This window comes from Ziziphus jujuba, chromosome 1 (genome assembly GCF_031755915.1).
Source record: "Ziziphus jujuba cultivar Dongzao chromosome 1, ASM3175591v1".
NCBI classification, from domain to species: Eukaryota; Viridiplantae; Streptophyta; class Magnoliopsida; order Rosales; family Rhamnaceae; genus Ziziphus; species Ziziphus jujuba.
In genome coordinates this window covers 16,285,990-16,312,604 of record NC_083379.1, presented here as the reverse complement: position 1 = coordinate 16,312,604, position 26,615 = coordinate 16,285,990, and the positions used below count along the sequence as shown (strand labels likewise).

Sequence of the window (26,615 nt, the reverse complement as noted above, 5' to 3'; positions counted from 1 at the left end):
ACTAAATATATTATAATTTTTTCAAATATATTTAATTAAAAGTATTTGTCAAATATATAACTTAGAAAAACTTCACAGTTAAAATTATCAATTATTTTTTTAAAAAGAAAAATTATCACATAAATAAAATTTAATTAAAAATAAAAAATTTAAAGTACTCCAATTAATTATTGCAAAAAGTTTTAAAAAAAAATTTAATTTTAAAAAGGTATAGGATTAGATTTAGAATTCGTTTGGTATAGCTAATAAAAATAGAGTTTTAATTTGTATAGTTTTGTATAATAGATCTTTTAAAAAAAAACTTTTATAAAAAAATTATTAAGTGTTTGATTGTGAATAAAAAAACTGTATTAAATACTCAATGAATTTTCATATAAGCTAAAAATGCTGCATTAATTGCTCATTGAGTTTCTATATAAACTAAAAAAATAATTTTTTTTAGGAGAAATACAAAATTTGGATTTATCTAAAACAATTTTAAAAAGCTATATTTTAGTCAATAAGTATTTGTTAACTTTTGTCAAATATTCTTATTTTTTAATAATAGAGCTGTTTGCCTTCAAGTAAAGTTTTTGATTAAAAAAAAAAGTTCTGCCAAACAAACATTTAATTTATTCAGAAAATGTAAATATTTTTTTCAAAATCTAAGATATGTTTTTGTATTTAATACAAATCTTAGGGAGTGTAAATGAAATATTCCCTTTAGATTTGTAAATGAAATATTCCATTCTTATGTCTTTATACTTGAAGAGGTAAAAAAAAAAAAAAATTATTAAAAAATTTCAATAAGCTGGCCTTTTTTTTTTTTGTCCTTGTAAAGATTCAAATAGTCCCTTAGTTTAAGTTATGTATAAAACAATTTAATATATATATATATATATACATGTAATATAATTTAGCTCATATAAGGACAGTTGTTTTAATATCATGTGTTTCTTTATTAATTCTTAAATAACATTAACGATTAGGATTTAAAATATAAAATATGATCAAATATGATTTTAATGATATAGTAAAATCCTATTTAGAGAAAATGCTTTATCGGAATCCAATCATTTATAAATATAATTTTAAACATTAACAGATGATAGAATCTAAAAGTTAAAAAAATAAAATAAAAAATACTGTTAGTTTTGATATCAATGACATCATATGAGCCAAGCCTGGTAAAAAATATATGTATATATATACACATTAAGAGAGAAAGAGGCTATGATAAAAGTAGGGCCTTAGACAATTGCCTGTCCCGCCTATGGTCAGGCCACCAACCCTGCCTACAAGTAATCAAAAGCACTCTTTAAGAGTAAATTACTTCTTCCTCATCTCACTTATTTTTGTTTTTAGTCATGGAGTTTTCATGGCGGCTTTATCATCTCCATGTGTTTGAGCTGTGTGTTTCAATTTTGATGGTTGTGTCATGCAAATGCAATCCCATATCTATGAAAGGAAGCACAGCAGCTTCATCCCCATTCCCATCCGACTTCCTCTTTGGAACTGCATCTTCTTCTTATCAGGTTTACTTTTGACTCCTTCCTTCCTTTTCCTCACAAACCATATTTATTATATATACATATATATATATATATATATATATATATATATATATATGTATGTGTACATAATATAAATTATGAAAATTCTCTCCTGCATCTTGGAGTTTACTAAAGTCGAGGAACAACCTATTAATTGTGATTGACACATACTATAAGCACATATTACCATATTACCATCCATAGGATATTCCTAGTTAACTTTAATTTTAGTTCAAAATCCTGTATAATTAAGAGCTTTATTTGTTTGTTTCGTTGGTATAAAGAGCGTTATTGCATATATATATATATATATAGCGAGACTCAAATAAAGTCTTTAATAAGAAAATTAATATGAGATTTTCATTTTTTGGTATTTGGATCGCATCAAAAACTGAAATTTAAAGTTATATTTATTAATTATATCACATATCGATATGATTCATTTTTTTTAAATAAAATTTTATTATGTCACTGAACTCATATTTATTTCATTTTAAATTTTAAATCCTAACACTTGATGTGGTTCAATGATTATCAATAGTGACGTTTGTTTAATACAATAATATGAACTTTATTTGAGATTAACTATATATACATATATATACACAATTTTGCTAAAAAAATGCACCAGACCCGCACTGTAAGATGTGTGCCACCAGTCTATTTTCCACAATAGATTGAATTTCTGATTTTGCTAAAAAAATGCACCAATTGGTCCAATCCTGCATCATAAAGGGTATGCCAACAGTTTATTGTCAACAATAAATTTGTGGCACACTCCTTTTGGTATAGGATTGACCCGCACTGTAATAAAGCTGTATGCATATATATACATATTTGTATTCCCTGTTAGCCTATATATTTTGTAACGTGTGTATTTGCAGTTTGAAGGGGCTTTTCTGACTGATGGCAAAGGCCTGAACAATTGGGATGTTTTTACTCATGATAAACCTGGTTAGATCGTCCCCAACCAAAACTTCTCTTTCCATGCCAAAATTAGTAGCCAATATCTTCTCTGATAATAAGATTTGTGGGTTTTATATAGGCAGTATCATGGATGGAAGTAATGGAGATATTGCCGTTGACCAGTACCACCGTTATCCGGTAAAAACAACTTGTCACATTGAACAACTTGCATGTGATTTTCTTTAGATATTAGTATGAATTTACCAGTAACAGTCTTGTGATATGGGTCAGATCCGTTTAAATTATTGGATAAATAAGGATTCCATACTCCATATCTATGAGTCACAAGAGATATTTTGTCACCAAATTAGTAAGGATTCCATAGCTATGGTACCAAATTAATCATAACAATTTGTATTATTCTTTGCATAATTAGCTAGCTGGTTTCTTTTAATTAATATATATTATCATAGAAACTGTAGCCATCAACCCAAATTTTAGATATGATTTTAGGTTTTCATTTTTATTTTATTTTTTCCTCATATATTATAGTGATATATCTAGTATGCATTATAATAAAGCCAATATTTGACAATTTAAAGTAAAAAAAAAAAAAAGTTTTTATCAGTTAGCTTTCTAAAATAAAATAAAAAATAATACAAAACAAAATGCGATCAATTAATAATCAATATCAGGAATGATTTTGATAACCATGATTGTGACAACTAAAACTTAAAAAAAAATAAAAAATTCAAAAGCTGCCGAATTTTGGATTTGAAAACCTGATTAACTAGGTGACACCAGAGACATACAACCTAATTTGATTGAATGATTCAGAACCCCACTTTTCTTCAGCAAAAGCAACCACCAAAAAAAAAAAAAAAAAAAGAAAAAAAAACACTTGTCTTTTTCTTGAGCCTTTAGTTTAAATGTGATTTGATTTCCTACGAATTAGACTTATATATATATATATATATATATACACACACACATATGGTTTCGCTATAGAAAAAATTAGATTTTTTTCATAATTTAAGAATTTAATTCTAAATATCATTTTGAAAGAATAAGTTTTGCACCAAAATGGATATTTTTTCAGAAACATACTTAGAAAATAAACTTATTTGTTTTGATGTTAAAATTGATCATTTTAAAATGATGTTTAATATTAAATACTCATTTTATAAAGAAAACTTAATAATCTTTAAAACAAAACTGTGTGTGTGTGTGTGTGTGTGTGTGTGTGTGTGTGTGTGTGTGTGTGTGTGTGTGTGTGTGTGTGTAGGAGAATCAATGTGTGTGTGTGTGTGTGTGTGTGTGTGTGTATATAGGAGAATCAATTCCCGCATTGTTCAAGATTTTTTTGCTTGAGGTGTGAAGTTAAGAATTTGAAAGGAAAATTACCAGGGGAATGAATTTGAAAGGAATAAAAAATTAAATTACAATGAACAATATATATATTTTTTTTCTAATGCATAACATACTGTGTTAACATTTTGTTTTTTATTGTGTTATTTTGTTGACAGTATGATGTTTGTGCTCTAGGTCCACAACTTGGTACCCTCCGCTACTTTCACCTATGCTTTTAAAAATAAATTAGCTAATTAAAAAAAAAAAAAAATCCTTCATTGTGTCATGGCTGTAGCACGGAAAACGATAAAACAGTTCTTTTTTTTTTTTTTCCTTTTTTTCGATTATGGAAACTGACCATTTTGTTTTGAAAATAAAAATCATATTAAACAGGAAGATCTGCATCTCATGAAAGATATGGGAGTCAATGCCTATCGTTTCTCTATATCATGGGCGAGAATTTTACCCCGTATGCTTTTTTACGCTTCCTTTCAAATTCAAGAGCTTCCAATTATTTCTAGTTTGATTTATATATAAAGTATATTTTATTGTTTTTCAACTCTAACTCAATTGTGTCTAAACCAGAAGGAAGATTTGGGAACATAAGTCAAACTGGCGTTGAGCATTATAACAAGTTCATTCATGCTCTTTTGAATTTAGGTCTTCTCTCTTACCAATATTATTATTTGTGTGCTCATCCCACTTAATTTTGCTTCACCATTTTAAACTCGTAATTCTTGCTCTAAATCATGATGTAATCAGTAACCATGTATAATTAGTTTTCTATAAAAAGCTCAGGTGGCATGATGATTTTAGTATTTGAACATTTTTTATTATTTGAATAAATTAAAGATTGAGATTTAAGAATTACGTTAATAATTTAATATAATTGTAAATGAAATAGTAAAGTTTTATTTGGACAAAGTAAACTTTATATAAAAAATCCACTAATATATTTTTAAAATGAGTAAAAACTGATAAAAAAATCATCTTAGCAAAGAAATCGTTAGGTGAACTTAATGTGAACCCAATTGCCTCTGCAAATAATTGCATTTTTCCTTTTTGACCTTTTTTGATTTCTGGTTTTAGGGATTCAGCCCTTTGTGACTTTGACTCACTATGACATCCCTCAGGAACTTGAAGAAAGATATGGAGCATGGCTAAGTCCTGGAGTGCAGTAAGTAATTGTAACGTATCCTCTCTTATGATCTCTTTAAAGTTTAATCACATGCTGCACATTTATATGCTCTCTATTTTATATAGTGTTAAAATTCATCCTCAACAACGAAAAAGTTCCAATATTATGTGCTGATATAGTTTTAAAATTTTAGGAATTTTTGGATTTTTTTTTTCAGAAGTAAGGATGGGCATTGTTTTGGATTGGGCATTCTATTGGATTTTTTTTTAAGTTGAATTGAGCTAGATGGTTTGATAAGGACAAAAAATCGAATTCAAACCAAACGAATCTTGAATGGTTTGATTGGGTCACCCAACTGCCCAAAAAAAAAAAAAAAAAGATTTAAAAATTTTCCAAAAAAAAAAAAAAAAAAAACAAAAGAATCAAATTTGAAGAAAAATTACATGAGAATAAAAACTAAAGAATTTCAAAAGAATCAAAAGATGGGGTAGGCTTGATTGACTGGTAGTTGTTGTATTTAAGATGGGTAGGCTTGACCACTTAGGTGGCTGCTGGGGTCGTTATCAAGTGAACCGGATGTGATTGTTGTCAAGATCGTGTTAACTAGTTAAGTAAATCAAGGATGTCATCGTAAGTTAGGGAGTGGACCGAACCAAAGAAGGGACACTGTTTGGTGGAGTAGAGATGTGGTTGTCAAGCAGACCAGTGATGTCATCGTGAGTTAAGGTCAGGGATGCCGACCGACCGTTTGGTGGAGATTAGACCTGGCAATTTGGGTCATGACATGGCGACACGACTCGAAAACGACAAGGAATAAATGGGTTTGGATTTATTATAAATGGATTCGGGTCATAATCGAGTCAACCCGTTTAACACGATTATTAATCGTGTCATTTTCGGATTGACCTATTTAACTCGAAATTGACCCGTTACAACCCATTTATTAAACGTGTCAGTTTCAACCCGACACGATTATATACCTATTACAACCCATTTAAATTTAATTTTAAATTAATATTTTATCACTAATATAATATTTAATAACTAAAAAATATTATAAATTAAAAATTTTATAAAAATAATTTTCTATTACTAATTTTTTAAAAACAAAAAATACATCTTTAATAAAACAAAAACATAAAAATAAAAATAAAAATTTCTGGTTAATAGGTTAATATTCGGGTTCACGGGTTAATAGGTTAGTTTTCGGGTTAATAGGTCAATTTCAGATTAACGGGTTAATAGGTCAACACGATCCGTTAAAATAATCGTGTTAAACGGGTCGTGTCGTGTTGACCTGTTTATAAACAGGTCGGGTTAGTGTTTTAGGTACCTGACACGATTAATAAATGGGTCGTATTCGGGTTAGGTATTTTTGACACGATTATTAAACGGGTTGACATGAACATGATCCACCAACACGAATTGCCAGGTATAGTGGAGATGAGATAAACTATATTTTATTTTTTATTTTTTTTATTTTTTTCTCTTCAGTTTAGTCTCAAACGATCGTCAGGGGACTTTTCAATTTTAGAATAAAAAAATTGTTTCTTTTTGTTTTTAATTTCCAGATGGTGCTGGTTGATTAAAAAATCTAACGTAGTAATGATATATGGCATCTAATTTGATGGTTTAAAATTAAAGGTATGAATATAATAATATAAATAATTTTTAAGTTACATATATAGGTAAGTCGGTTTAGTTTGCGTTAGATCAATTTAAAAATAGATTAATTTAAAAATTGAACCGAATTAAATTTGATATTCAACATTTTAAATCAAACCAAAACATACAGATCTCTAAAATAAAACCAAACCGAATTAAATCAGTTTGGTTCAATTATCTAGTTTGGTTCATGCCCTTCAAAGTGTGCCTTTTTTTTTTTTTTTTCTTCTTTTTAACATCATAACCATCTGGTTTTCATAAATAGTAGCCCTTTAGGAGCACATTTACTACCAATAAAAGGCTTTTATTTTTTGAGTTCAAAAGTGATAAATGATGGGGCATTGAGTAGATGGGCATTAAGTAAAACAACAATAACCTTGCACATTACATGAAGCTTTACATGACTTTCATATAACACCAAATAGCTAAAAATATGGACTAGATTTATGGGCCTGTTTAGCCAGGTAACTAGAAAATACTTTTCTAGAACATATACAAGTTGTTTTTTTACCTTTAATTATTTAAAAAAAAACTTATTTTTTGAAAACATAAATTGAAAACAAATGAAAGAACAATTTCTTTGTATAGAGACTCCCACTTTCTCCTAATGAACCCTAACTTCACCCATGTAGAATACAATATACCCAAATTCGAGTCCATTATGGATGCACGATTCTTGCACACATCTCCTCCTCCTTACATGCCTCGTTTCTACTCTTTTTGATGGGGTTGTAAGCCTAAAACAAAGTTCATCGGGGGTACCGATGTGGAATCTGCTAAAAAGGCTCCAAAAGTCAAATCAATACATTTAGAGAGAATTTGATAGAGTTTTTGTAGTGTTAGAATGTATACTCATAGGCGATCTTAAAGGATATTTGTAAGGCTAAAGCTCCCTAGGGTTGGAGAGGGAGCTTTGCCATGAATTTACCCTTGGCTGGACTTGTAATCTTATACTTGTCTACGACAAAGATACTATAATAGCTTGACTTTTCGAATGCATGGTTGTTGTATAGCTTGCAAGGTCAGGCAACGGTTTTTAACTCATATGTTAGCTTGTAGTGATGTGTGGAGGTACGTTGTGTTAGTCATATGTCAGTCTTGTTCACAAGGTAAATAGTTCCTATGTAGGCCTGTAGGTATTGAGCCTTCGGATGAGGTAGGATCTAACAGTGGCACAAAGTGATCTAGACTGATCAAACTGAACTACTTTGGTTTGATTTATTTTTTTTATTGATTTTTATTTATGATCGGTATGGTTCAATTGGATAAACTTGTAATCCAAACCAAATCGAATTGAACCAACTATATAGATATAATTTTTTAATTCTTTTATTATGATTAATTATATTATTAATATATTTTTATGTTTTAAAATTATTTAGTTTACAATTTTAATAATATTAAATTCAAATTATTCAAACAATATTATTTTTTAAAAAATATAAAAATTATTAAAAACTAATTAAATATTAAAAATAATAAAATAATAAACTGACTAAATTGAACTAAATTGAACTGATGATGGTTGGTTTAGTTTGGTTTGGTTTTTCTTATTAGCTCGATTTGGTTCAATTTGCCAAAAAATAAAAAATCAATCGAACCAAATTGATACTTACCTTTTGTAGGATCGAACTCAACATTTAACATGGCTAATTTACCTGGTCATAAAAAAGCTACCCTAGCCATAAAAGGTACTAATGCAGCCAAAAGGGACTAACCTAGCTATAAAAGAGTTGGCTTAACCTAAAGGTTCTAGGCCTAGGGTAACTGATCTAACCCAACCTAATAGGATGGCTTAGCTTAAAAAAGGCTTGCCTAAAAAATGGCTAGCTTAGCTTGAAAAGGACTGACTTAGCCAAAAAGAGCTCATTTAGCCAAAAAAGTGTCTCAACCATGAAAGAATTGTCCTAGCCTAATAAAGGCTACCCTAGTAAAAAAGGTTTGGCGTAACCTAAAACTGCTAGGTTAGCAATAAAAGGGTTGTTCTTTGTAAAGCCTGAACGGGCTTCGGTGGAGCCTAGTTAGCTTAAGGAGATATTTTTTTATGAACATCCAAACTTATGAAAGACCTTTTAATTTAGTTATTCTTCTTTTTATATTTATATTTATTTATCAAGCACTTTTAGTGAAGCAGGAATGGCATATTATTATGTGTCCTCACTCTTTGGTAGGACAAATGTTGAAGGCTTATTATTATCTTAACTCTATGTTTATGGTGGGAAGAGATTGTTTGAAGCTTTGGAAAGGGTTGATTTAGGGAAGACACCTTGTTATGACTAGTGGTGGAATGGTGTGAGGCTGTCAGGATAACTATGGGCACTAGTAAGCTATCTTATAAGAAAAGATTACCTAGTGTTCAATCTCATATCGTTTGGATGTGAAATGGTGATTTTTTAAATGTAAAGATGATCACTCTATTAACAAATTGAGGCCTTTTCAAAGTAATTGGTTTTAGGATTAAAAAAAAATTGGTGGAATTAAGTATGCTCTAATGGAAGCAATCTCAGGATAGATGACTTCTTAAGAAGTTACAAAATTAGTGAAGTAAGATAGTGAGATTCTGGTGGAGTCAAAATGCAACAAATGGTATCAAAGTCATAATTGGTAGAGCAAGAGAGTGAAACACCAATAGGAGCAGGGTGTTACATATCAGAGTCTATACCCGATCAGGGAGTGGATTGTGATGATTATTGACAGATCAATATGAGGCTGTCGAGATAAGTATGGGCAAGTGCAGGGCACTGGCATGCTACTTTATAGGCAAAAGCTATGTAGTATTCAATTTCACATTATTCAAGTATAGAATGGTGATAATTCAAATGTAAAGATAGTCACTCTCCTAATAATCGATGCATTTCTAGAGTAAGTTGGCTTTAGAGATTGAAATAACTTTAGGATTAAACGTATTCCAATAGAAACAAACCAAGGATGAGTGATTTCCTAAAAAGTCTAAAGAAAAAACCCTATGCTTTCTGAAGTGAGGTGGTTAAATGGAAAATAACATCAATGGAGCAAGAGATTCGGATGCAAGTGGGGCCAGGGCATTACATAGCTGTTGCAATTGGATTGTGTTTGGCAAATTGGTAATAGTTGGAGCAGGCCATTGGGATTTTTGGTTAGTTCTAGACAATTTTTTGGAGAATGAAGCTCATATGAATTTGAATTTTTTGAAAGAAGGTAAGTGGAGTTTGAGATAAGATGGCCTAGCACTTCACTTCTTCTGGCCATTATACGGTCCGCTCTGGATATTGGGTTGCTTCAGGTAACAATGAGAAGCTTCGAAGAAAGAACTGTATTGGGTCAGCTTGTAATGTTTCTGTAAATTGGTGGAAGGTGTTGTGGATGTTATGTATTCCAGGCAGAATGAAACTCTTTCTTTGGCATGCTGCACATAATATTTTCCCTTGTTCTACCAATCTTAAGTAAAGGAGAGTTGTGTCCAATGTAGTTTGTGTTTAATGCATGTCCGTTGATGAAGATGGGATTCACGTATTAGGAGGTTGCGTTAAGGCTAGGGAAGTTTAGAAAGGTATTGTTTTTCATGGGTTGTTCTAAAAGGATCATGCTTTTTCTACATATGCAGATATTTGTGGTTTGATAGCAGATTTTTTTTTTTTTTTTTCCCTTTCTTTTTAGATCATGAGGTGCACGGTTTGGTGTGATTCTGTGGGCATTGTGGAATCGCATAAATTCTATGTGCATGGTTAAGCGGGTGAGACAGCAAAGCAATTAATGGACAAGATTGCATGCTTGCATTCTGAATTTTTAGATGCTCATGCACCTAGTCCTTTGCTTTCTCAGCCGAGAGTGCCGCAGAAATGGAAACCGCCAAACGTTGGAAGCTTTAAGATCAATGTTGATGGGGCATATATGGAGGATAGGCAGGGTTTTGGAATTGGGGTTGTGATTAGGAATGATAGAGAAGAATTAATGGGTGCTTTGTCAAAGCCAATTTCCAAGCAGATTTCTCCCTTGGCTATCGAACTGATGGCAATTCGAGAAGCTAGATTATTTGCCACGGATTGTGGTTTTTTCAAGGGATTATCGAAACTGATTCTCAACAAGCTGTTACCATGCTCTTGGAAAATTCAGAGTATGGTAAGAGAGTGTTTTATTGTGGAATCAGCTTAAGAGAATTTTTAGAAATTAGCCACATTTTTCCTATGTGTTTTCACCTAAGTGTACTAATGTAGTAGCTCATTCTTTGGGGAAAACTGCTATTAATTCGGTTAAGCATGATGTATGGCTTGAAGAAACCTCTGATTGGCTCAATGCTCAGTTGGATGATGATGTATCTACTGTTTCTGGTTAATTTAATTTTATCCCCTATAACATCCATAATGCTTTATCTCAAAATAAATAAATAAAATAAATCCATAATGCCCAGGCAATTTCTTTTTCTTCAGAAGAGGAAACAATTGTCAAAGACTTACTAGTTTTATAAAACAGTTCTTATTTTCTATTTATGAGAACAACTTCTAGAACCAAAAAAAATAAAAGCCAAAGAGGCCTTCGTACTATTGAAAGTACAGAAGGAGTTTTTGGAACTTTTGTTTAAAAAGGGACCAAAAAAAGTTCGGCAGGCATTATCAATACAAAAATGTCTAAAATTTATTAAACATAATATTTTGCAGGGAGGATTTCAAACACTATGCAGACATATGCTTTAAATCATTTGGAGACCGAGTAAGGTACTGGGCCACCTTTAACGAGCCCAATGTTGTAGCAATTCATGGTTATAGGTTGGGGATTTATCCACCATTGCGTTGCTCTGGCCTATATGGGAATTGTAGTAGTGGAGATTCTGAGACCGAGCCTTTTATTGCAGCTCACAACATGATCCTATCCCATGCAGCTGCAGTGGATATCTATCGGACCAAATATCAGGTAAATATACATATACATATACATACACAGCCATATTACAATGCGACTTTTTTCTTATTGAGAACAGTTTTGAAAATCCAATTTCTTATTAACAAAAGACTGGTGATGCGCCTTTTATAATGCGAGAATGGTGTGTTTTTTAGCAAAATTATATATCTATGTATCTATCTATATATCATCAAATCAGCGATGATTAATAGTGTTTTTCAAACTAATAAAATGCTTTTTTGCTGGAAAAAAAACTTGCTTTCAGAAAACACAAAGAGGAAGCATCGGAATTGTCATGAATGCTATTTGGTATGAACCAATCAGCAACTCCTTAGAAGACAAATTAGCAGCTGAGAGGGCTCAGTCTTTCTTTATGAACTGGTCAGGCTTCTCCTAGTTTTCTTTTTTTGACTAACAGTTGAAGTTAAATTGAATGTAAAAATGGTTAAATTGAAACAGAATTAAAATTGCAAGGGATTCAATTGAAACATTTAATTTCAAAACAGAGAGACTCATTTACGAAATTTACAAACTAAAGGGTCTGTTTTCAAAATATACTCTTAAATATGTACATCAATAATTGAGCGACCCATAGTACTCTAACTAAAATTGAAATTTCAATGCAATGCAGGTTCCTAGACCCAATCATACACGGAAAATATCCTAAAGAAGTCCAAGAAATTATAGGAAATGACCTGCCTGTATTTACAGAATATGATTTAGAGAAGCTGAAGAGTGGATTGGATTTCATTGGCATAAATCACTATACAAGTTTTTATGCAAAGGACTGTATATTTTCTACATGTGAAGGAACAGGAGCTTCTAAGACAGAAGGTTTTGTTTCACGGACAGCAAAAAAAGATGGAATCTACATCGGAGAACCGGTGTGTCAACTGATTGTTATTGGCACAAATTGCCATCTCATTTTATGCTAATTCTTAATTTTATTTTAATTTTTAATTTGTGTTTTGCTTCATTGGTGCAGACTGAAGTTGATTGGTTATATGTTTATCCCCCAGGATTGGAAAAAACAGTAACATACATAAAAGAGCGATACAACAACACACCAATGTTCATTACTGAAAATGGTCAGTGAAAATTAGGAAATTAATTAAGGACTTAAATGTTGACCCCATTATAAAGACTATCTTAATCAATTAATCAATAATACATAATTTGGTTTTAGGGTATGGTCAGATGGAAAAATCAAATTCCACCAATGACGATTTTCTGAATGATTTCAAAAGGGTGGATTACATGAGGCGCTACCTAAAGGCTCTAGCAACTACAATAAGGTAAATAATCAACTAAAATTAACCATGACAATATGTCTTTGCATTCGTTTCTTGAATTATAACAATTTTCACTGAGTGGATATATATCTTTTGTTTGTTTGTTTTAATTTTGGAGATCAATTATATAGTGATGATTTAAAAAAAAAAAAAATTGCAGAAAAGGAGCAGATGTAAGAGGCTATTTTGCATGGTCATTGCTTGACAACTTCGAGTGGTTATATGGGTACACCACCAGATTTGGACTTTTCCATGTCGATTATGCCAACCTCAACAGGACTCCAAAACTATCAGCTGCTTGGTTCAGACACTTCCTTGCTAAGCACAAGGCCAAAAGTTTCACTGCCAGGGCATAATTAACATTCTACACACATATACCGCACATCCAAAACGTTCCTAATTAAATACTAAACTTGGAATTTCATAAACTTGTATCATGCCTTTAAACCGCAAAGATAGGATGTTACTGTGACCAGTAATGCCATTGTGGAACAAAGTTTACATATGGTTGTGATTGAGTTAGTTTCTTTTCCCTTTTTTTATTTCTTCCTCAATTTGTAGTTAATTAAGAAGATATTTAACAAATTTTAATCACTATTAATTTAGATTAACAGACATTTTAAATAAGCAAATAACGAAATTAGGTAGAAGAAAACTACATACCAAAAAAACCAACACATCGCCAAAATAAACAACACCTAAGTTTTCAGCTGCGCCATGATTGCAAATGTATATAACACCATCCAATTATGAGGATACAGTAATAAACATAATAAATAAATAAATAGACGATTTTCTTTGTTTATATTCTGCAGAAGTAATTCCCATTGGATTGTAATAACTCTCGGTAAAACTTTGTCATCAGTCAAACAGTATTTTGAATTAATATTCAACAAGTAGTTTTACTAGGAGTTTTGTTCGGCTTGACAAGTGCTAGTCTTGTCTTCTTTGCTTTTTAATCTAGACTATCCGTGTGATCACTAAAAAGAACATGAAATCTATCCATAGACTGATAATTATTCCATGTTATCAATTAGATTTTTAAAGAAAGCAAAAACAAAGGATCGTAGGACCTCATTTAAAAAATTAAAAAACTAAAAAAAAAAAAAAATTGACCATAGGACGTCGATCATAAGACTATATCAGGTTTATATTCTTATTGCTTTATGTCCAAATAAGATTGCGAAACGATTAATCGGTTTAGTCTTTTTTATTATATTTCTGATAAATTTTTAGAAAGAACAAGGAGGTAGCATTAGAATTGTATTGGAAGTAAAATGGTATGAACCAATTAGCAACTTCACAGCAGAGAAGTTAGGAGCTGAAAGGGCTCAACCCTAATTTACTGCCTCCTTGGATTAAGAAAACTAATAATTAGGTGGTCCAAAGATCACATGTCTATTTCAAAAACTTGTATGGAATTTATATGACGTGAAAGTCTTTGTTAGAGTAATCAGGTAGTCCTACAATCACCTGAAATTTGCACCTTTGATAAAAATAATTAGATGTTAGTGAGATCACACTGTCTACTTCCACACAAATGTGTAGAACCTATATATGGCCCATATAATATGATTGTTTTTGTGAGGAACGAAATCAGGATAATTAGTTTGGGGGACTGCATTGTAAAAGGGAAAAAATATATATATATATATATATATTTATATATATATGAAAATATATGTATCTTTTTATAGGATTATAGTGTCAATATATGATCCTTTTAAAGAATAAAAAATAAGTAAAAGAAATAAAATAATTAAGTAAAAAAAATGACGTATAGAAAATGGGTAAACGAAAACAAAATTCAAGAATTTTTTTTCCTAAATATTAATATTTTAACAAGATATTTTTACATGATTACCAAAGAAAAATTGTTTATAATTGAATTTAATTATTAAATGAATTATTACATGGATGACATTATTAAGAATATATGAAAAATTACATTTATATAAGCTCATATAAACATCTACACACATGCCAATAGAGTACTCACACATACTTACACACTCACATGTATATATATATATAGGAATATGCATTACAAATATATATATATGTGCATATTTGTACACAATTATGTACATACATATACAATCCAATACAATTACCATGATTAATATAATATATACATAAAAGTGGCAACTTTTTCAAATACACAGTTATAAATCACAAATAAGGTATCATTGGAAAGCTAAAAAGACAAGGAACACGTTATTAACCTCCGATGGGCTCAGCTTAACTGGTGGTGGCCGAAAAATGGCCGAGAAGTTTCGGCCAAACTTTCCATTCATGTATCTCACAAGCGGCTTAGACTTCGGACAAATTAAGATCATTTTTTAGATTAGGGGGTTGAAAACTAGGGGAAGGGACCGAGATCATGGTCAAAAACCATCAAAAAATCGGCTAATTGGAGAACACCAGCTGCTAACTTTGGATGGTCGATCCTGGTGCATCTGTCGGCCAAATGGCTGGAAATTTGGCTGTCGGCCGCAGGCAACGCCGATCAGTGCGTGTTGCACCCAGCAATCTGGACACGGTGGTTTGTCCTCCACATGAAGAGAGAGAAAGAGAAAGAGAAGGGGAGAGAGAGAGAGAGAGAGAGAGAGAGAGAGAGAGAGAAGAGAAGAGAAAGAGGGGGAAGAAAGAGAATTAATTTTTTTCCCTTCAAAACATGTGAGAGCCAAAGAAAGGGGGAGAGGGAAAAAAAGAAAAGGAAAAAGGAAAAAGAAAAATAAAAAGAAAAAGGAAAAGAAATATAAAAATATAAAAATAATAATAATAATATTTTATTAAGAATGATATGTGGCACTCTCTCATTTTGACACATGGCATCCTTGTAAATGTAATACATGGTTCATCCCAATTGATGACATATGGCACAAATCAAAGACTCTTTTAGATATTTCACTATCCAATAAAATCAATCTCCAAAAAAATAAATACAACTTTATAGATCCGTAACTTTTCAAACGTAGATCCAAATTAAGCGGGCCACTAGTCTATGGACTCACATCAATGATCCTTTTCACATGGGTCAACAACAAAATCTACGTAAATAAAAAATCAACTCCGAACTCATCGATCAGTCTGGATCATATGTTGTTTTAACCATAACTTTCTATTCTTAGCTCTAATTTTGGTATACTACTAGTCTATGAATACGTGTCAACGAGTACTCTGCCATGGTACCTCGGTCAACATGAAATTTCTCTCATAGTAAAAAGTCAACAATAAAATCCACTTAATCAATCCCAGTCAATCTTGGTCAAACTTAATTAAAAATTAAAAACCCGGGGCATTTTCTAAAGTCGGAATGTTAAAAATATTATATGGTACATTGAAATTTTTTATACATATAAAGATATGGATTTGATTGGGATTATATTACATTGAAATGTTAATTTGCTTATGGAATTATGAAAACTTTTGATATTATCTATTTTATTTTATGTGATATGAGAGCTGTTATATTTCGGGAATAATTATGCATTTTGTAAAAGCAAATAGGAAAAGTTTCAAAAAATGAAAGTAAGATCTTGAGAGATGATTTTAAAAGGATAATCATTATTTTCTTAATATATATTTTGTTTACTCACTGAACTTGTCTCATAGTTTTGCTTTTAAACTTTTTCATGGGCTTTAACTGACAAATTACATACATAATGTCCATGCATTTTTATTATTCGTATTTTATTTCCGCTACTGATATATTGTTCTTTTCCTTTGATAGTATTATTTAGATATATTGTTCTTTTCCTTTGATGATATTATTTATTCTTCTTTCGCTGGTTCTGATATCATATTTTACATTTATTTATTTATACTTTTTAGATTGTTTTGGTGGATTAACCTAATATGTATAACTTTTATATTATCTTTCTTTTTCATGGGTCTTAGGTTTGGAACCCTTGATGTTATGTTGATGATCTTTTGGAAATTTTATTAAATATTTATAATATTTCATTTGTACTATTGGGTTATATTCAAAATTTATGAGGCCCAACCAAATTTTTATTGCCCATCCCAGGTGCTCGAAAAGGGCTCGGAAGTGGTCCTGTCATTGAATGTGGAAATTTTGATGAAGTAGCTTGCTACAAAGTGGAAATCTGTTTCTTGTCCCCTAATGCAAGTTTACATGGACGATATACAAAATTTATTTTCTGTGGAATAGTTTTCACTTTTCAACTTATATTGTAAGATCTGTTGATTTTTTTATTTTTAAATTATTATAAGAGCATATGTTGTGGATCACATAATGTTACGTTACTATAGCTTCCAAAATAAGTAAAAACCATCTCTCATAAACGTTTGATTGGTACGATCTTTTTGAAAAAAAATAAAATCAAAAAGCTCTATTTGAGAGCCAAAAGATCTTTATATATATAAATGTTGCGCAGCGGTTAAAAAGTATTTTTTAACAAAAAAAAATAAACCGTTTTTTAAGCAATTTTATAAAAATCTAAATTTTAAACTTATCTATAAAAACTCTACTTCTAACTTACGCAAAAAGCCAAATTACCATTAAATGAAACTTTGTTACTTATTATTTTTCTTCGTTATTTTACTAAAATATCCAATATATGTCCTAACTAAAGCCTCCATAAAATTCAACTGCTAAAATTGTTTTGGCTTCTTACCTTACTTTCTTTTGCTTCTTCAATATTATTTTTTTATTTTGTATATATAAAACTAAATATATAAGCTAAATATAAAAATTTAAAATAATATAATGTATAAACAATAATAATTACCACATTAGGACGTGCTTAAGAGTTCTTTTTTTGTAAACACTTATTTTACGGAACATATATTTTTTGTAATACTTTGTTCATAAATGCTTCATAAAATAAATGGTAAAATATTTAACTATACAAAATAAGAAGCACTTTTAAATTTATTTTTGATATTTAAATATTTTAATTAATGCATTGAATGTCTTTTTTTTTATTTTTTCTTTTTTCTTAAAACACTTATTTAGAGAAGTGCCACTTTTAGAAGCACAACCTAGCTAAAACAAGGACCTAAAGTGTTTTTTTTCTTTTTTTTTTAATACAAAAGACACTTCCTAATATTTTGTCAAACGTATAACCAAGTGTTTTTCTATCTTTGTTGTATTTATTTTAACTTGAAAAACACTAACAAACACCCTTTAATTTTAGTATTATTAATTTTTAATATATGTTACATATTTTTTTAATTAGCATTACTTATATGAAAAAATTATTGAATATATAATAAAAAATAATATTGTACACATTTAAGTTGAAATCACTCGTATAGTTATGTAGCCAAATACTCAATTTAATCTTCACAACAAATTTTGAATTGATAAGAAAATAGTCATTAGCTTTTTAATAGAAACTCTTCTTGTAAAAGATTTATTATGAGAAACTCTACAAACAAATAGTCCACATATATATATATATATAGAATTATATATACAGTTAGTCTCAGGTCATGACGCCCTGACTTTTTAAAAATCAATGTCCTAAATCCTTAACTTTGACTTCTCACATTTGAACTAGGTTTTTACCTTTCTTTTCAATCCAAGTGATAGAATCAAAAGGAAGGGTTTATACCCGATTTTAAAAAAGTTTGGTCATCCTGACCTGAAACTAAATGTGTATGTATAAGTATACATATAGCTTTTTAATTTTCTCTTTTCAGTATATATTTACATATATATATATATATATATATATAATTTGTTAGGTAAAAATTTTGACAAGACTGCTCCTAGGGTCTTTTTCTAACATTTAAGGTGGTTTCGCTTGGAAAAATCCCATTTAATTGGTACCAAAAGTTCAATGGAACCTCCTCATCAATTGGATATAATCTAATAGTATAAATAGAATAACATGAACGCTTTCAATAGAATTTCCATAAACTGTCATCATAAACATTAAAGGTTCCAAACTCAAACCCTAAAAAAAAAATAAATAAATAAATAAAAATAAGAGTATATATATTAGGTTAATCTACTAGAAAAATCTAAAGAAAGTATATAAGTCCCAAGGCAAATAAAACAACATAAACAATAAATTTCATAAGAGTATAGAAAAGGGAAAGTACATTAGCAGCCAAATACAATGAAGATGAAAATGTGAAAACTACAATATACTCGAAGATAATGGTGAAGAGTTTATAGACGTAGCATGCACCAATTGTCAACTAAGGTCTAAGGAAAAGTTTAAAAATATATATATAACTATGAGATGAGCTTAGTTAGTGAACAAGTGAAATATTATGAAAAAAAAAAAAAAATTAGTCTTCAAAGTTCTTTCTCTCAAGACCTCACTTTCGCTATTTGAAAATTCATCTATTGTGACAAACAATTATGATTCTCATAAGTCATAAGATAGAAATTAATATAAACAAATGATCAATCATGGTTCATATAATACCAACAGCCATAGATTTTGTTGTATCCTTAGTGTACCATATAACATCCCTTTGTACCATAATAATTTTCATAACCTATCGTACAACCATATCTAGCGTTCTAATTTTTTGCCAATTATCAAGGAGGGAAAAACTATCAATACCATCCTCGACATCCTAGAAGTGTCGCAAACCTCCCATCTAACCTCAAGAATCATGTGATTAAGCAGGAGATGGTCAATCAAATACTCAAAACCATAATTTGTCAAATCCGTAACCATGATACAGTATAGTACATAATAATCTATTAACCAATATTCAACTCTTAATCAATTATATAAATAATTTATAAGTTATTATCCATAATCATCATGACAAAATATTTTCACAAATATTAATATATACTTTTATATGGTCATATATCGAAATATATTTCTGTCAAACCATTCTTTTTAATATATTATAAAATGACAATTCAGATAATCCTTTCATAATACATTTTAAAGCATATAACTTAAATAATTCAAAAAATAATGATGAAGTAATACATAATTAAATAGATAATTCCCAAAACATCATCAAAAATAAAAATTTACTTTCAAATCATAGCTCAAACCAAATCCTTTATCAGATCACATCTAGTATCTGTTCTAGTGCTTAAAATGATTTGCAAGCACCAAAATTTAAATCAAAGATATTGGTGTCATGCCAGATCACCTATAGTTTTTATCCCGGTATCTAAAATAATAATAAAATATTTTTCAGGCTTCAAAATTTAAACCAAAGATATTGTTGACTAAAATTGGACATTAAAAAGTCCAATTATACTACAAGCCCTAAACACCCAATATCCAAAGTTGAGATTTTTTATCCAAAGGCCAATTTTATAAAATTGAACCTTCTATTGGATAATATTAACACCTAATTACACAAACTCAACTTCTATTTTGTCCAAAATGATCTAAACACAATATAATTTTATTCAATATTAAACTAATTGATCCAAAAATGGAAAAATTATCAAACAAAAACCAAAATTTACAAACTTTATACCGACAAAAAGCCCATAAGATGAGAAACGCATTGGTGTACTTACCTTGGTCCAAAAGTTTTTCCAACGGCTAAAAACCTTCTCAAAGTTTTCGCCAAAATTAATGTTAATATATCTTTTAAACAACGAGAAACCTTAGCAAATAGAGGTAAAAAATGAATTCAAAAAGTCCAAAATAAGAAAAAGGAAGGGTGGCTCAGCCTAGGTTGGGTAATTACGACCAAATCAACAAAGGACGAGAGGTGACCATTGTCAGCTTCAAAAGCCTAATCTCAACGCATAGCCAACTAGCTAGCTTTGAATTTGGTTGTTGGGTTTGCCACCTAAAGGACTTCAATGTCAACCAATGCATGTTGGTGGTGGGTGATTAGAAAGTGCCAGATGGTGGTAACCCGATTCAAGTGGTAAATGGGTTCATGTGTAACACCCAGTCCCAAAGTATATCAGAATTTTCTTTATGTTGATCGGGTTTGACCGTTATTGACCAAAAGGGATCAAATTTTGACTTTTTGTTTTGGGTGGAATTTTGCATTGACCAAAACACCGTTGCAGAGTACACATCGACCTGAGTTCATAGACCAGTAGTAGATAAAAAACGAAGCTACGTTTGAAAGTTACGAGCAAGACAAGTGGCCGTCCAAATTGTCCAAGGGTGTCAAGTTTGACTTTTTAATCTTGTAAGATTTTGGTTTGACTCTTGTGTGTATGTAAAGTACTTGTTGAGACGAGTCCATAGACTAGTGGCACGCCCAATTTGGACATTTCGTTGAAAAGTTATGGACCTGCAAATTTTTTCGAATACTGTAATATTTTAATATATTTTTAATTGAGTGAACAATGTGTGCCATGTGATGTGTTCTCAGCCAATCCCGTGAGTGAACAGTGTCACTCACGGGGGTGCTTTTAATTGGCCAAAATTGCGTGTGTGGGCCGTGTGAAAGAAGAGAGAGAAAGAGGAGAGAGAGATAGAGGAGAGAGCCACCACCGGCCACCACCCGTTCACCTTGCTTCAGCCACCCTTCCTGTACATGCCCCAGCCAACCACCTTCTCCATCCCATTTATGGTCGAACCCCAGAAAAATCACAACCAGCCGACCGCCGACGAGCCTAGATGGAGGCTTTTTTTCAGCGGCATCGCCGATTATTTCAAATCGTGATTTCTTTCCAATCCAGCCTCTGTTTGCCTCACCGCTGGTCCCATCAATTCACCCATCCTTCAATCTACCTTTCTTCCAAAAATCATGGCCAGTGGCCACCGGATGCACTGCCGGCAATGATGGTTTCCGGTGACCATGACGGCTCATTGGGAAATCAATTTTCGGCAAATTCCCAATCACACTGTCCATCTTCTCCCACTACTTCCAACCCCCTAAACTCAAATCCGATGTCCTTTTTCCCCAATTCTTAACAAATTGTGAGAATCAAAGGCCTAAAACCCAAGAGCTTTTCGGCAAGATTCTGGCCACCACAGGTCCAATCTCCTGAAAGTAAGACCAAGTCCGTAATCCTCACTTCACAAGCTTCGATTCGGTATATAATTCATAAATTTTAGTTACCGTTTGTTTTAGCTCCCCCGGGTACCGTGTATTGTTTATCTGAATAAAATATTAATATATTTGATCTATTTAATGTTGATATTTTAAGAGCACGTGTAAGTCGTGAAACTGATCTTGTGGAGGATTTTGATTGATACGTGTGCTCGAGGTGAGTGATCCACTTTCAAAATTATTTTTGGGTGTTAAATTAATTATATTTTGGGATATTTTAATATTTGAATGTTTTTATTCTATGTTGATTATTAGATAAATTGTTAATTAAATTTTTGATGCAATATTTGAGTAAATTGAAATGTATATTTGCATTAAAGCATATTTTGATTTTGATAAATTATGAAAATTTTATTTTTATGAAATTCAATTTTAAAGAAATTGTGAATTTAATTTTAATTGAATTGTTGTTGAGTTTAATTGTGAATTTATCTATGTTTAATAAAAATGTATTTATATAAATTTATGCATTGTGGAATTTTATGCGATTTTAAATGTAATTTTTCATATATTGAATTTTGAGGAATTGAAGGAATATTTATTTTAAATTATTGTTAATTTCATTGACGGATTTATTATGTGATTGAAAATTTGTATATTTGAATTGATGGAATTGAGAGTTGATGGATTTGAAATTGTTGGATTTTAAAGTGATGGATTGTGGAGATAATTTAAAAGGAAATTGTGGATAAAATAAATCCGGTAGTATTTATGAGTTTTTAAGATTTGGAAAAGTATATTAATTTTATGATTTTTAGATGCACCGTATACGTACTGGTGTTCTGTATATATGGATATAATTAGCGCGCAGGTGAATGTGATTAGCGTGCAGGTGGATGTAATTAGCGCGCAGGTGATTTATGGAGTTGTCCTGTGGTTGCCATTGGATCAAAGATAGGCCGCCCCTTTATGGCCGGGACACCTATATGCCAGTTTCTCTCTTTAACCTCCCTGTCTGACGGTGCTTGGGATGCTGGCTACTTTCGACGCCACTGGTATATAGTTGGTGCATCAAATGATATTCACAACATGATTTTCAAATATGAAATATTTTAAAATCTTATTTTAATAAAAATATATTTAACATTGTTTTATTATTTATTTAAATTTAAAGTTTTACACAATTTTTATGAAAATGTTGTTAAGAATTTATTATTCAAATTGTTTTGGTATTTTAAAATCAATTCTAATATATTCTATTTTCTTTCATTTTATTTTATTCTTACCATTTATTTAAATGGGTGTTTTATTTTGATTTGATTATTCCTTTACTTAATTATTCAATTAATTGATTTATTCTAATTAATTAATTATTTCTTGAATTGTCTTAATATGAGTTTCATTGATATTTTTGTATTATTTGTTTATGATATGTTATTAATCTTTTAGTAATTGTTATAAAAGTTTATTTTCACTTCTATTATTATTTCCATTACAACCTTGGATTCTTAATTTGTTGTGTTATTTGTAAATTATTTGACCAATTATTTTCTGAATCTTGGGGCATAAAATATCGGATTTTGTGAAAACATTTTAAAAAGGAAACTTTTCCAACTGAATGATTGTGAGGTTTTGAGAGAAAAATTATTTTCAACTATTATTACTAAACCACTTACTTATTATTAATTAATCAAGTTCATTTTATTGTTATTTATTATTATTTTATTATATTTTACTCCTTGTATAGTAGATTGGGTCATTCACTAAGATAATTAACATCTCATATTTTTAACCTTTGTTCCTCTAGGCACAGGTGGTAGATATTGTCGATCGAGGTGAGCTCGACGGCTTGATTGTTCCTGGAAATCTGAGAAGTCTCCTTTTCTTCACTTTTTACCTTATAATATTTCTTTCTACTCTATTTATAATAACTATCACACTTAGAATTTTATTTATGCTCTGTGTACTATGTTGGATGTATTACTTAATTACTTATGCACTGATTCTCTGTATTTATTTGAACTGCTGCAAATTTGTGGAATTAAATTGTAGCAAGATGAGAGGAATAAGGTGGTGTATTTAGAAGCGTGTTTTATATGCAGAGAATTTTGTGGTAAGTCAAGCCCTTAGAGGAGATGCTACCAGATTTTCCATTGGAAGGTCCGGTAAGATTTTTCTGGGATCAGGGTTTATCTAGGGTTCCGGTAAGGAATTTTGGACAGGTCCTAACATTATAGGTTGCGTTGAAAATCTAATGGGTTTTGAGACAATTTTGGTATTTTTGGATTTGTTTAAAATGAGCAAGCTTTCCCATGTATTTATATGCTTTGGATCCACTAAAAGATAAAAATTCAAGATTGATTTAGTCATAGATAAAATATTTATGCTCAAAATTTTTCAAAACTATAACTTTCTAACCGTAACTCAAAATTAAATATATTGCCAGTCACGAACTCACATCAACGAACTCTACACCCATAGTGTACCAATCAATCTAAAACTTATGGCCCTCATGTAGTCCAATTAGTCAAATCTAGTCAAACCATGTAACATTTAAATTCTTATTTATTTCTTGGGACTAATCGTCATAGATTTAATGAAAATTCACATTATGCAACATGTTATGGGGAAAAAAAATCATGTAATAGATCTATACCAAAATCCATTAGAATATCTTGATGAAAGATTAACTATATATATGGTGGCAGACCCATAATTTTTTATTTTTTATTTTTTTGTAGGGATCACCATTACAAAATTAAGCATCAAATTGTTTTCAAATGTGTGTTTTGAAGAAATAATTATATACATAAAATGCAACAAATTTAGCTATATAGAGTCTAACCAATTAGAAGATTTATTAAAACAATTTTTTTATTTGAAAAGAAAAAATATATATATATTTATATATATATGATGTAAAGGGATTGACAAGCTTACAAAACCCTTTTCAAACATTAATCTCTAGTAATGGTGAAATGAATGTTTTATTTCTATGTGTTTCTTGATAATTGCTCCAAACTTATTGATAGGACCACCCTCGGACTCCTTCCCAGATGTCCAAAGTGGTCTCGTCTTGAATAACTCTATCAAATCAGCACCAAAAAGTCAAATGGGACCTCCTATAAAATTAATGTAATCCAATAGTACAAGTAAAATACCAATAATAACTCTAAAAGATTTTTCATAAATTGACAATATCAAATCAAGGGTTTCAAATCCAAATCCAAAGAAAAAGAAATAAAATAAAAAATTATACATATTAGGTCATTCTACCAAAGTAATCTAAAAAAGTGCAGAAGCTTAAAACTGAATAAAAAACGATAAAAAAAATAAGTCTACAAAAGTACGTGAAAAGGAAAATACATCAATAAGGGAATAACAACGGCCATAAAAATATGAGATGATAATATACTAGAAAGATGACAAAAATGCCAGACATAGGGTGCATAACATGTTAGCTAAGGCCTAATGGAACAATATAAAAATATAAAACTATGATGTAAACTTAGTGAATGGAATAAAATAATAACATGAAAATAGCCATTTAATTTCAAAACTTTTCACTCAAGATCTCATTTTCACTCTTTTAAAAAGTTCTCCCGTTTAAAATCATTTTACAAAACCCAACTTGTATCCTAAATCAATATCATAAATAAGTATTTTATAATTAAAAATTTTAAAATATCATTAATAAACTGAAACATAAATTAATACTATACAATAAACAATATAATCATAATTTAAAAACAATAATGAAACATACTAAAACGACCAAAATATCATAAAAAACACATATAATGTATCATATGATATACATAGTGTTACCAAATGATACATGATATCTCAAAACACCATCATACAGTAAAGAGATATACAAAAACTAGCATCATAAGATAGTGGCACACAACTCATCATCATTCCAAAAGTATGGCACACCTCTCATTATTATTCTCTCATGTCATGATAACCTATCATCTTATGACCATGAGGAAGTGGCACACAACTCATCATCACTCCTAGAAAATGTCACACAGCTCATAAGCATTCTCTTATATTGCAACTACACATAGGATGACTAAGTCTACGCGTAGCTAATAATATAAATAGAACCATTGATACTATATAGTACACCATTTAAAAGCAACAGTGCAATATTTATAAACCATCCTTTCAAAATCATATTTTCTATTTTTTCCAAACATATATAGTATTGTAAACTGAAATTTAATATTCAAACTCAAACATTTATTTAAATACTCCAAATATTTAAAAATCATTATTTCATACCGAAACATAAATACCAATAGGGAAATATATATTACCAAAGCCCATTTTTTAAGCATTTTGGAATATAAACACTTAAACATGTTTAAAAATATATAATTTTAAATTCACTTTCTCAAAATCAAATATTTTTCAAAGGACTAAAATATCAATTTAAGTACCCAGATATTTAAATACCAAAACTTCCAAGTTCACCATAACTCATTTAAATTTAAAATCATTTAAAATATTGCCAAAATTCACATAAAATGATAACACATATATGTAAAAGTATATATTTATAGATATATTCAATAAGTATTTACATCAAACCATATATATAAAATATTCAAACTATATAATTGTATTAATATGTCCAAAAATATTTAAAAATATAAATCACTAGCAGATACCACAGATGTCCACTCTACTCCTCCGTGAGGTGGCCTCCAAGCTTAGTATAAGTGCTTATAATATAATAAAATATGCCTCAAACTTCAAAAATCAAATCTAAGGTATTGGTGTATATCAATGTTCCAAAATAACTTTTATAACTCTAAAATTTCTAAAATTAAACACGAGTAGTCCAATTATACTGTGAGCCCTAAATACCAAATATCCAAAATTGAGGTTTTTCATCCAGAAGACAATTTATTAAAATTGAAC

The 26,615-nt window shown here is 30.1% G+C and overlaps 1 protein-coding gene across 1 annotated transcript; it reads left to right on the top strand.

Moving 5' to 3' along the window:
- Positions 1–1,233: 1,233 nt before the first annotated feature.
- Positions 1,234–13,294, top strand: LOC107420379 (beta-glucosidase 45). Its single transcript, XM_016029321.4, has 12 exons — positions 1,234–1,514; positions 2,417–2,486; positions 2,578–2,636; positions 4,182–4,257; positions 4,374–4,448; positions 4,878–4,965; positions 11,226–11,478; positions 11,732–11,847; positions 12,098–12,350; positions 12,452–12,554; positions 12,653–12,761; positions 12,919–13,294. Exons 1-12 carry the CDS (start codon positions 1,347–1,349, stop codon positions 13,112–13,114), a joined length of 1,566 nt encoding a protein of 521 aa, XP_015884807.3. The 5' UTR covers positions 1,234–1,346; the 3' UTR covers positions 13,115–13,294.
- The last annotated feature ends 13,321 nt before the right edge of the window (positions 13,295–26,615 follow it).